We start from the raw sequence: 13039 nt of genomic DNA on the forward strand, positions 1-13039 counted from the left end.
TGTCTTTCATCTCAAACACAGTACCTATTGCTATTTATAATTTTTTAATGCCTAGGGTAAAAAACCAAACACTTCAAATAACATAATCAACATTTTTCATGTTGTTAGTGTAATAGCCTTTTACTGAATAAAGCAAATGAGAGAAGTCCGAAAGGAGCAGCTAAGTTTTCTCTAAGAGGAAAATGTGACTGCGATGTACATTTGAATTCAGTCATGACAAGATTTTGAACACCTATTCCAAAAAGAAAAATATTCATAAGCTCTACAAAAACCTTTCAGATAATAGCTTCTTATCTAAAGGATAACCTCTTTATGACCAAAATGCCACTTTTCAAAGAAATGAAGGGGAAAAAATGGAACAACAATAAAAATAAACCAATAAACAATGTGAAGCTTTGGATTTGATTTGGTGTCACTGACTAGTTTAGATTTTAAAAAGTAAGGGAAATAAAACTTTCTAAGTAAACATTCAAATCAGATTTTAAAATTTCAAAGATTTTAGAAAATACAGAAGTTTGGTCTCAAAAAAGTTAATTCAATTATATTGGCCCCATATATACAGAGGCAAGAGCAAACAACTTAGCTGTCTGTTCTCTGGTCTCCATCTTTGCTATTCTAATAAAATGGATAAATTGTTGATTTTATCAACAATTTGATTAAGCATAAATGTCAGAAAAAACTCATTTGTTTTAATATCTGCTCCCAATGGAGAAAAGGGATAAGTTTTAAATGGCCTAAATTCTCAAAAATAAAGAGCTTGTAGTTTGCAAGCAAAAGTAGCCAGAGGCCAGATTTTTTCCTCCATGTTTTCCTACAGGAGACACGTATCTTCTTAAAGTCAAAACAAGGGAAGTCAAATTATGAAAATGTTCAGAATGATAATTCAATACCATTTATGAAGCACTTAATTTACAGTCACTACATACTTTATATACCTGACTTCATTTAATCATTACATCTTTGTGAGGTCGGGGTATCACCCAAGTGATATGATTTGCCAAGTTCCAAGCAAAAAGCAATTACAACTGTCTAATTACTATCACCAGAGTTTAGCACACAGTTTGACACACAGAAAGCAATAAATAATTATTTGCCATAAAATTAAACTCATGGAGAAGCAAAGCCATTACAGGGAGGAAAAGTAATCTGTCTAAGGTCATTCAGCTACTAACTGATATGACAAGATTAAACCTAAGTCAGGGAATACCAAAATCTCTACTCTCATCAGAGATGATTCTGTTCACAACCATGGATATACATCTGCTCAATGTGCTTGTTCCTTCCTGGAAAGTGACAAACTCAGCCTGGGATTTAGTAGAAACAGCTCAAATAAACTGTGAAGAAATCTTCAAGTTTCTCTGTGTTCAGATCCTTCAAATGTTTTCTAATTGTACTAAAGTCAAAGTCAATGTGACTTTTTTTGAGGAGGAGGGCAGACTTTGATGTTTAATACTAGACAAAGGTAAAAAGTACTAAGGCAGGTAACTTGACTTTAGAAGGAATGAGGCTTACTGTAAACTTGTTGGCAAAATTTCTTAAAGTAATATTGATGACTTCTCATAAAAAATTACTTTCCTATGGGTTCCTGCTTTTAAAATGTTCTATTCTTTGCTCTTGAGCTTCTACCAAGATATTCCCAGCTACCTATATAACCACCGTATTTTTCTACTTGAAAGTCTCAAGTATACACTTTACAGTTGTTTCACAAGATAAAAAGTGATCAGTGATTGTGATATGAAGACACTGAAATGTTTCTGACACTTCATGTAAAAAAACATTATTTAAATGTCAGTTAAGCATTCTTAACATTTATTACTGGCACATCAGCACAAAGATTTATTAAAACTTTGAACTACCTTGAAAGGCACATAGTCCAAAGTTCCCATTTTAGTTTATTACATACAGAAATGAAACACATGCTCCTCTTAAACTGTGTAAGTTTTAGATTATGTTGTAATATGTCATATCATTATCATTATTCTGCTATAAGTAAAAGGCAACTGAAACCAAAAGTTCAGTGACGGCTTTGCCAGATTTGCTTTGCATTTGAATAACGAGAATAAAAAGAGGATGAGCTGGCAAAGAGTAAGACAGGTTTTTCCCCATCTTCAAAGCCTGGTTTTAAGATATCCAGGAAGTCTTTGCAATTGAAATCCAGTTTTCAGATAAACACGTAAAGACGTATAGTAACAGGAACCAAGGAGATAAAGGGAATAATATATCTTCCTGTCCTTAAATAGTTTCAAGTCTCTAGAAAAGCTAGATGTAGAGGAAATAAAAAGTCCTTTGAAAACCCAGATGAGAAACCTATGTCATCTCCAATTAGATGAGTTTCCTCATTAAAAAAATGAAATGACTGCACATCTCTGTATTTCCAGAGAAATCTGTGCATTTATCTTTATATAATATATTCCAGCTGTGAATTTACAGGGCCATCTCCCCAGTCATAATGTGAACCCCACTGAGGGCAGGTCTCCATCTTATCTATGTCTGTGTAAGTATAGGCCACATAGAAGATGCTGAATCAATGCTCATTATATAACAAAAAAGTGATGACTTCTCTAAAACCAAAATTTCCTCTTACTGGATAAAGTGCCATTTTCTACTCTGTAGCTCCAGAAATAGATTTAACCATACGTACCCCCAATGTCTATACTCTCACACAAATAATCACTCAAATCAGGCCAGAATAGAACATGAAAGTCAGAAAAACAATGCTTAATACTTCTGGTTACTGGTAAAGCTCACATTAAAAAAAAAAAAAAAAAAGACTGAGTGAACTACAGGTATTTCAGTATTAGCAATTTTAAAAGTTGGATTAGGTCAACATAGGCAGCCCTACAGATAATCATTTGAAAGAAGAATGTCTTCCACAAAAATATCTCTTTGGTTTAACCCTTCAAAGGCCCTTGTTGTAAAACAAATGCTAACTGATCACGGGAGACAGACAACTTGCATTCTCCCATGAAGGGTCTCATGTCAACTGCTATTTAGATTGGCCACCAAGTGAAACCCTTCGGAGTAATGAATGTAAGATAGGATAGTTTTAAAGATGTAGACCCTGGCCAGGGAAGTCCACAGCATGAAGGCTCATCCAGCAGGCCAAGACAGAGTAAGGCCCCAGGGCTTTTTTGGATTTGAAGGAGTAGAGAGCAAAGGAAGAAGTGCTGACATTCAGAAACGTGGCTATCTGAGAAACAGATTAAGAACTAGAAATGGAGAAAAACAGATACAGACAAAACTTCAATTATTCCATGGCTTGTCCCAGCATCAGACCTGCCTCATATCCCACAACCTTTCACTGCAGTTAGGACTCTTAGATATACAAACTTTGTCATTAAAGAGCATTTCCACATTTGACCATACATTTTTGCTGATAGTCTTAAACAGAGCCTCAGCCACCCAGAATTAATGTTCCTCCCCTTCCAGGAAGCAATTCACAACAGAGAATGGTTGAATGGGATAGAGATATATACAACGCAATCAACTTCCTTTTCGTTTTATGCTCTTCTAATAGTTGGCAGAAAGGGTACATTTTTAAATAGTCACATGAGTTGACAGGTGGAAGTCACTATGCTCAAGTTGCAGGTCCAAGTTTGGATATCATTAAGCTTGCTTAAAAAAAAAAAAAAAAAAAGATTAAGATATTGAGAAACTCATTTGAAAGACATGTACTTGCAAAAAAAAAAAAAGTAAAACTAGGTCTAAATTATTTTAAAAAGCAAAAATTAAATAATTCAAACTAGGTATATTTTTACTTATATGAATAAACCTTAAATACACATACACACTTTCATACCTCAAGCCCAATATGGCAGACTGTTAAAACAGAGTGCCATCTGGGAACCTGATTCCTAAGAAATGACTTTAGAGCACTGCCACAAAATCAAGCACTCTTCTGAAGCTTTAGCGAACAGTTACATCCTCAAAATATCATTTTGAGACTCTTTTATTTTCCTGATGGGAATATGTTAACACTAATTTTGATTCCAACTACTGTTCCTTTGGCAACTATCATGTGTAAAGATAATAGATTTTTAATTTCTGTACTTTCATTTTAATAGACTTACAAAAACAAACTCACTTAATATCAATGTTTACTTAAAGTTATATTTTATACTTCAAATATCAATCCTGTAGGTAATAGAGTAAGTCTATACTAGAAAAGAATTTCCTTGCATGACAAATAGTGTTCAAAGTCATTGCCACCCTGTAATGGATATTATGAACAGAATGTATCTGAAGACGTGCTAAAAACTGGATTGGAATGGTAAGGGGGTGGAAAGAGGAAACATGTTTACAATCTGTTCAATTTCTCAGCTTAAAATTTTTGATATATAGAGCAATGGTTTAAATACAAGACTTAGTTTCTGAGTCAAATTGCTAGACATATAAAATTAAAACCTTTAATGGTTAAACCCTACCTTTCTGCCAACTTCAAGTTCTCCAATACAGGACCTCTAGGCTACTCTGTCGAGTTGCTTTCGAATACAAGCCATTGCTCTGTATCTCTCTTAACGACCAGATGACTCCACAAAGACCATGACACTTGCCAGAGGAGCTCTCCAGTGTGCTGTGGCAGGCTGGTGGGGCCATTATGCTTGATCTCCTACAGCCTTTTTACGGAAGGCCTGCACAGATGGCTCTGTGGGAACTTCACCACGTGTTCTTTGTGGAGACTGTGTGCTCAGTATGGATGTTTAGTAAATGGTTAAGAATAATGATCCAGTTTTTCATCCACACAAAAGATTGATTTCATGGCCTCAGACTGGGGTAGATCTCAATCTACCATTCATGGAGACTAAATCATAAATTTGCTTATTAGCATTCCGAGAAGAAAAGAGGTTGGATCCTACCCATTAAGTCAGGAATATCAAAATTAAAGGTGTCACCTGATGCTTGAATACACGTAGTCCCTAAATAAATAGAATAATTCAAACATATTTGAAAAAATTAAAACTACTGTTTCCTACAAAAGTAAAAGAATTATTAGAAAATTAGAACACATAATAGGAGAATTTACAGAAATATGGAGAATACTCTGGTTCTGATTGGTGAAAAGTTATTACTGTGAATTAAATTGTAAATTTCAGATAGCTAGAAAATTGAAAAATAGTTGGAGTCCTGGATTATTGAAACTATTCATTAACAACAGCTCTTTACTTGCTTCTGCTATTGCCATTCATTTTCAACACACACAACTCTCCTTGGGCTCCATACAGCAACTATCACCGCTGACCACTAACAAAAAAGTTCCTCACATTTGCCAACACGGAGGATATCGACTGTCCTTTCCTATTTGCTCTCAGTATGCATCATGATTAGATCAAGTTTGCAGCAAGGACAACAAGTCTATGCACGGGTAGATGCGGTCTGGGCAGTTGTAATACAGCATTTTAAATAATCAAATCATTTGCTACACCTTGTTAAATTTAATGCATACAGATATGCAAAATAATTTCAAAGTACTCACACATATTACCACACTCTCAGACAAGTTACAATGAGTCTTCCCGCTTAAACAGACAATAAACACGCTAACACAGAAATGCATAAATTGTGTCCGCATATAATAAGTTCTATTTTAGTAGAGTGTCAAAGGGGTCATAGTCAGTATCCTTCATTTCCACATGACTATTTTGCTGGCAGGGAGGGAATAAACAAGAAATTCTAAATCTAAAGCCAGAGTTTCTCAACTCCAGTACTATTAATATTTGGAGTAGGAAAATTCTTTGCTGTGGGGGCTATCCCATGCATTAAAGTGTATTCAGCAGCATCCCTGATCCATTAGATGCCTGCAGCACCCCCACCCGGCTATGACAACCAGAAGTGTCTGCAGACGTGGCCAAACATCCCCTGGTTGCCAAAACTGCCCCCAGTTGAGAACCACTGATCTAACCAACACCAAGTCCTTTGATCCACAATAACGATAGGACAAGAATTTTGACCCAAAGGAGTCTCCACATTATATATTTTTAAAAAGCTAAAACGCATTACTATTTAGTAAGCAATTATTCGCTTTTCTTTAAATCTGGTTCTTTTAGTAAAAGAGCTATCTCAGGGCATAAGAGCTTGGACAACATTTTTAAAGAAGTTGCTTTGCCACTTTCCTGTGTCTCATCTGGGAGGCTCCAGTGCTTCCATTGCAGCAGACCCAGGGTTGACCCCTTTGCTTTTTGGTCCAATGAGATAGAATTATCTGGAGAAATGTTCTCAAGCGAAGCCAAGGTTCCCACTCAGGCATTCTCACAGGTACTACTTAGGCACACCTTGCTTTGACGAACTTGTGGTTTCCACTGAAACAAGTTGTTCTGCATACTTCTCACTACGGCTATAACTACGTGACCTCGCAGTTTCAGTTTGTCAGTAATTTCACTGAAGGCTGAACCCAGATACTAATTTGTCTGAAACATTTTAGGCCCAACATCTCATGAAACAGGCTCCAGGCAAGCACTCTTGGACTTGGGAGCCAACAAACATGTTTCGCCTAGTCCTTAGCCTACTCAAATATAGGCTACAGACTTTCAAAACAGAGTACATGATTTTAGGGGGAAGCGCGTTAACGCTTAACAAGCATCAACAACTTAAGGAAAAGACTTTCAAAGTCTAAAGTTTCTTTGCCCATCAGATAGGCCTTATGAAGAAATATGCTGATAAGGAAAAATAAATACATCCAAATATTTAATTTTTATGGAAAGTAAACATGACTCCTACATACTGTAGAAGCAAACATTTCACTTTGGTGATGAAATTTAGAATCTCTAAACTATCTTTCGATTAGTCAGAAATGCAGGCAGATTTATCCCTCCCATGTACATTTCGTTACCATGGAGTTTAGAAAAGCTTATTCAACAGAACTAGAAGCAGCTTCAAAACAGTGTTCATTTAAAAACATATATTGTTAGACTTTAGAAAACTAAGTCTACCTGGGTTTGGGGCTGTTCTATGTACTGCTAGAAGACAATGTGTACTATTCAAAGATATTTACATAGTTGTTATTTTTCTTCAGAAAAAATAATTGGTCATCCAATTTTAAAAATAACTATTAAAGGTTTTACACAGGGATATTAACCACATAAGCTAAATCTTTGAACTGGTAGAAACTGATTTTTCCATTTTCATTATTTCTATAGCTAGAATAAGGTGTTTATTTTCTCCCTTACAAAAAAAAATGTTAATTAGGTTTAAGAGGCAGGATGACAAAGAGATAGTTACTATAAATTAAATAACTTTCCTGTCAGCTTTATCTGGTAACACAGTTTATTATTGATTGCCTGAAAGCAAATTAGATTTACAGGAAATATAAATAAATATCATAAGAGCTTAAAACCAGATTTCCTGAAACTGTATACTCCCACACAAACAACATTTTCTACCTAAAATCTAACAAGATACTGGCACACATGTTCTCACCCCCACTTTCACTTTCTCATCCACACTATTGAAATCGTGGAAAACAGCTCATTTTTAAAAGTCAGCCACAGCTGGCAGGGTCCTTGGCATTACATGTTGGTCCCAGGCACTGCTGCCTTCACAATATTAAGAGATTCTTTTTTATCACTGTCCTATCTAATTTTTATGCTAATAATTATGTCTTAATTCAAAATATATTTTAAAAATTTAAAGATTGTTATTACTCTGCAAGTTATAATATAATCCCTAAATTCACTTTATAAGTATAATAAGTATCCTCAACATTAGCAACCAAACACTACCATGTTGGACACGTATTAAAATATTAACACAACCATTTTGGTCGGTATAGAGATTTATAGTAAGACCATGCTATGAGTTAGAAACAGCTTCACATTCACAGTCCCTAAGCCATTTTTAAAACAGTCTCTTTTAGAATAAGAACAGAGGAAAACAGAGAGAGGAAGAATTTTTCTGTAATCATGAACTCTCAGCAATTCTTTTCACTTAAGCTATAAGCCCTAAGTTTAAATATATATATATAACAAACTGTTGAAACTTACTTGACAGTGACTCGATTTGATAAATCCTGTAGATCTCCAGGATGGAAAAGCTGGGCTTCTTTCAATCCAATCTGTTCACAAGCTTTCAAGAAAACGTTTATATTATCCTGTGAAAAGAAGTGGAAAGTGATTGCTTAGCTGAGCTCTCTCTCAGACAAAGGTTACAAATTTTTATGCTATAACTTCGAAGCTTCAAAGTCCAATTATAGTCGGCAAAAGAGGCGGTAGCAAGACCCATGCATATGTATATTTGAAAAAAAATACATAGGGCTTGTACAGCCTTTCAGTCCTCCAGAGCATACACGGTTGTGCTATCTTATGCCCGGGCATACACTGTTTCTGTGATCTTTGAGACTGGCACGTTAAACATTACCTGTTACAGGACAAGTGCCTAGCCACTGAGCAGTAATCTACACTTTGATGTCAGCTCTGCTCTGCAAACAAACGCCCTCTTCCCAGCTTTGCACGGCAAGCCTCACCTCTCCTCTTTAAAAATAACTCCAGCTACTGACATTCACCCACCCAGAAACTGTTGGCAGGGAAGAAATAAGAGGAGGAACATTCTGTTTCTATGAATACAAATTACAGAACGACTGTGGAATACCACACCTGGAATCTGGGTTTGGTTGTTGAGCTGGCTCTTGACAGGCAGGGAAACCATACTATAGGACTGAGGAGAAACCTAGCGTTCATTGGCTAAATTGCATAGTTTGTGTGGCACATTACTCACTCCCTGCACCTGCCTCAAGGGCTGCCTCCAAAAAAAAATTAAAGCCTATCCCCTCCCTCCAAGGTTGCCCTCGTATCTAATTTCAAAACCCAAATCCTCCATTCACAAACCAGTGCTTTTCGTTAATGTAAACTGCTGCACAAACACGGATTACAATATATGCTATTTTAAAGCCAGCTACCTTTCAGAAACATACATTTGGTTACCAGAATTAATTTAGGCTTCATCTCTACTACTCTTAAAAAAAAGAAAAGAAAAGAAAAGAAAACACTTTATGGGGTTGAGCTTGTGACGATCCCAGGCGGGCTCTCCATATTCACTTTGTTATGGTTCTCAGGTAAAGGGGTGGCCTCCCAACATGCCAACACACATCTGTCCACTGAGGCAGCTGGCAATGCTACCTCTGTGGTGTGAGCCTCCTTGAAACCTCGCCTCCCTCCCTAAGAGGTGACTTTCACAGACCAGAAGATAGTCTGCCACTTGGAGAAAGGCAATTGCTGTTTTCCTAAGATAAAGTGGCTAAATTCTACAGCTTGGGTTCTTGGAGAGTAAGGGGATTTCGGGAAAGCACAAGGAAAGGTGTGGCAAGAGAAAAGCAACACTCATTACTAGGGAAAGAGACATTCTAAAAAGCCACCATTTGTACAGGCAGGAGGCCATTCCAATCTACTATAGAAGGCAGTGAGAACTATCTAGCTGAAAGATGAAATCCATGAATCATTTTAAATAAGATGAAGTCAAAGAGTAAAGAAACTTGCAAGTCAAAAGTTGAATAGCTCAACGAAAGGTGTTTATTTTGTTTTTTGTTTGACTTATTAAGGAAAAAGGAGACATAATTTATTGGCAAAATTCCAAGAGGAGCAAAAAGTGATAATTTTGTTAGGTCCACAGTTTCCAAAAAGTATACTACCTGTAATTATCAAGTGATACAAATAGTTTTAAAATTGACCCTCTGAGAAGCAGGCAAGAAAAGATGGTTGGATGTACCAATACCCCCAGTTCCATAATGATATGGTTTGGCTCTGTGTCCCCACCCAAATCTCATCTCAAATTGTAATCCTCACATGTCAATGAAGGGACCTGTAATCCCCGCAGGCCAAGGGAGGGAGGTGATTGGATCATGGGGGCAGTTTCCCCCATGCTGTCCTCGAGATAGTGAGTTCTCAGGAGATCTGGTGGTTTTATAAGGGGCTCTTCTCCCTTCACTCTCTCTCTCTCTCACCTGCCACCATGTAAGACGTGTCTGTCTCCCCTTTCGCCACGACTATAAGCTTCCTGAGGCCTTTCCAGTCAGCCATGCAGATCTGTGAGTCAATTAAATCTCTTTGCTTTGTAAATTACCCAGTCTCAGGCAGTTCTTTATAGCAGTGTGAAAATGAACTAATACACACAGGACGTAAGTCTCATATCAATAAAGGAAAAACAAACCATTAGAAGTCTTCACACCAATTCAACCAATTTGGTTCTGAACGTTTAAAGTATTACATACAATATTAAAATAAGGTTAAACTAAAAGTAAACTTAGTCAAATGAGACCCAAAACAATTCTTCACATATTTTATACAAACATAGTAGCATTCATCTGGTTGACAAATAGGTACAGGTTGATAAGGATAGATAAATAAAGCCAAACTCTCCTCAAAAACCACCAAAGTAGAGAGAAAGCACTTGATATCTAAAGTGACTCTACTTAACTGAAGACAAAGTTCAAGAGAAGATACAAATTAATATGGTTAAATTCTAGTCTTAAATAAAGCCTTCATTTTAACCAAAAAAGCAGAATGTATTTTAAATCGTTCAATGATGCTCAAGTTTAACACAGAATAGCTTTGTAAACAAAGTCACACATGGCCTATGCAGCAGGACCAGGTTGTACTAAGATCGGTAATGTAGTCTCAGTCATTCCTACTGGACTTGAGCGCACTGGTAATTTATTCCTTGCAATTTCAAAGGATCCAGGCAAAGAGGTCCCTAAGAGTATATATAAAATCATAAAATAAAATTTTCTTGTCAGTTAAAACTTCAAGAAGCCACACCCAGCTCAACACATTAAAAGGGAAGTATTTACTTCTCATTTAATGAAATCATTTTCACTTGAAATTAGCAAAAATAAAAGGGAAAATAAAGGACAAATTAAAACAAATCTTATCTAATTGGACCAGTAGCCAGAACTCCAAGTTAGCTTTGTCCCTAAACAACTGTGTGGCTTTGGAAAGAGAGTTAACATTTCTGGCCCCATTTTCCTCACCCTGAACTGAGCAGTTTGTGAATCTGTAACCCATTATCAAGGGCAATCATTTTTCTCTGCAAGAGAAGGGAAGCCCAACCTCCCTGGCCCAACCCATCACACAAATATTTCATTACCCAACTTCCATAAAATACTTCATGTCAAAATCCTGCTCTAAACATCTGTAAACCCTGTACTTTCAGGACCAAAAGTGGCTTCTCAAAGACAAACCAACACACACACACACACACACACACACGCGAAAACAATGAACCCTAGATGTATCTAATGGCTCCTTTTAGCTTTAAATTTTTCTATGACTGTGAATAAAGCCATGATTACAGTCATCCCAAGGCTTTCTATTTTTCTATGACTGTGGATAAAGACAAACACTACAAATTAATGGTTCTAAAACTGGCCCTCTGAGAGGCAGGCAAGAACAGATATATGGCTTTAAGATTTTCATATTGTCTCCAATCTCCCTTACACCCCTTATCCTTGAATCAATTATAAAGCAGTCATAATAGGTGTGGGGTGGAGTGGGCTAGGGTAACTTAGAGAGTTTTATGATGAGGAACAGCAGTACTTACCACTAAGATAGGATGGGGAAGCCACAAAGATCTACCAAGATAATCAAGGTTTGTATTTGTTCACTGTAGTACCCTACTAGTTATCTATTGGTGCATAATACATTATCCCCAAATTTAGCAGCTTAAGGGAATAGGTGTTTATGATTTCACATGGTTTCTGAAGGTAATTCAGGAGTGGTCTTAGCTGAATAGTTCCAAATTGGGAGACCTCTCATTAGGTTGTAATTGAGATGTCAGCCATGACTACAGTCATCCCAAGGCTTTCCTGGAGCTTGGAGGAGCTGTTTCCAAGGCAGCTCACTCATGTGACTGACAAATCAGGGCTGGTTGTTAATAGGAAGCCTCAGTTCTTTATCAAATGGACATCTCCAAAGGGCTGCTTGATAGAGCCTGTGATCCAAGAGAGCAAGATGGAAGTTGCACTGTCTTATGATGTAGCTTTTGAAGTCACATTCCATCATTTCCTCAACATCCTGTTGGTTACACAGGTCAGGCCTATTCCATGTAGGTACACAAGAACATAAACACCAGGAGGTGAGATTCATGCGGGGCTTTCTGGGGGACTGTCTACTACACTTCACTCTCTGGACCCACCTCAGTGATTTACATCCCAACAATCTGCAAAATACACTAAGGCCCAAAAATTTTCATCCCTTTACAAGGCGAACTCAAAGTCCAAAATTTCATCATCTAAGTCAGATACAGAAGTGTCTGAGGCTCTTCAGGTGTAGTTCCTTAAGTATGGCCCTTGAGTAAAGTTTCTCTCAACTTGAATGCCAGTGAACTAAGACAAGTTACCTGCTCCCACACTCCCAACATGCAGTAGAGTGACAAGTGTAAGATAATCACTATAGACACTCCAGGTCAGACAGTAGAGAAATGAAAGGCACACAGGAGTCACTGGTCCACAGAAATTCTGAAATCCTTCAAGATACAGGTTGGCAGTTCCTTCATGAAGTCTCAAGGCCAGGTTATACTTCATGGTTTTTGGCTACACCCTCTGGATTCTTGGTGCCACCCTAAAAGTCATCTTCGCTTTTCACCGAAAAGTAGCCTCTCTTTGTGGCTATGTGGGTTTTTCAATCTACTTCTTTACCCGACCCATAGCAATTGAGAGAATTAAGGGTCTCTTCATTTAATAATTCTCTATTCCTTTCAGTCTCAGCTGGCAGTGTTTCTGCAAATACAATTCTCTCAAAGATGCTACAGATCTTCTGTGAATCTTACTGGGGTTCACTCCATTAGACAAAAGTGGCACCCATGAATCTCTTCAATAGTAGCCCTTCTCTACCTTGGTCTCCTGCTGAGATGACTGGAGGACAATATCCTTAAGGTTCTTAGAAGCCCTATTGCTTGACTGGACAGATCTGCAAGGTACCATCTTGAATCTAAGAACGTAAAGAATTTTACAACCACATCCTCAACTCCTTTTTAGGCCTTATTTTCCTGCAAATGCTCTGAATTTAATCTATGCCTGAAAACCACTTCTCAATTCTAGCATCATTTACTTACTAAA

The 13039-nt window shown here is 37.2% G+C and overlaps 1 protein-coding gene across 18 annotated transcripts in view; it reads right to left on the minus strand.

Moving 5' to 3' along the window:
• Positions 1–13039, minus strand: part of LOC105481741 (LIM domain 7) — a 233405-nt gene that overhangs the window by 92363 nt on the left and 128003 nt on the right. For 14 of the 18 annotated variants that reach the window (XM_011741470.2, XM_011741469.2, XM_011741471.2 and 11 more), the window contains exon 5: positions 7977–8083. In XM_011741470.2, the coding sequence (XP_011739772.2) occupies positions 7977–8083 (107 nt within the window). Of the gene's footprint in view, positions 1–7976; positions 8084–8349; positions 8697–13039 lie in introns of those variants that run through there. The other 4 variants (XM_071081204.1, XM_011741459.2, XM_024792843.2 and 1 more) reach the window with 4 other exon arrangements.

This window comes from Macaca nemestrina, chromosome 16, assembly GCF_043159975.1.
Source record: "Macaca nemestrina isolate mMacNem1 chromosome 16, mMacNem.hap1, whole genome shotgun sequence".
Classification (NCBI taxonomy): domain Eukaryota; kingdom Metazoa; phylum Chordata; class Mammalia; order Primates; family Cercopithecidae; genus Macaca; species Macaca nemestrina.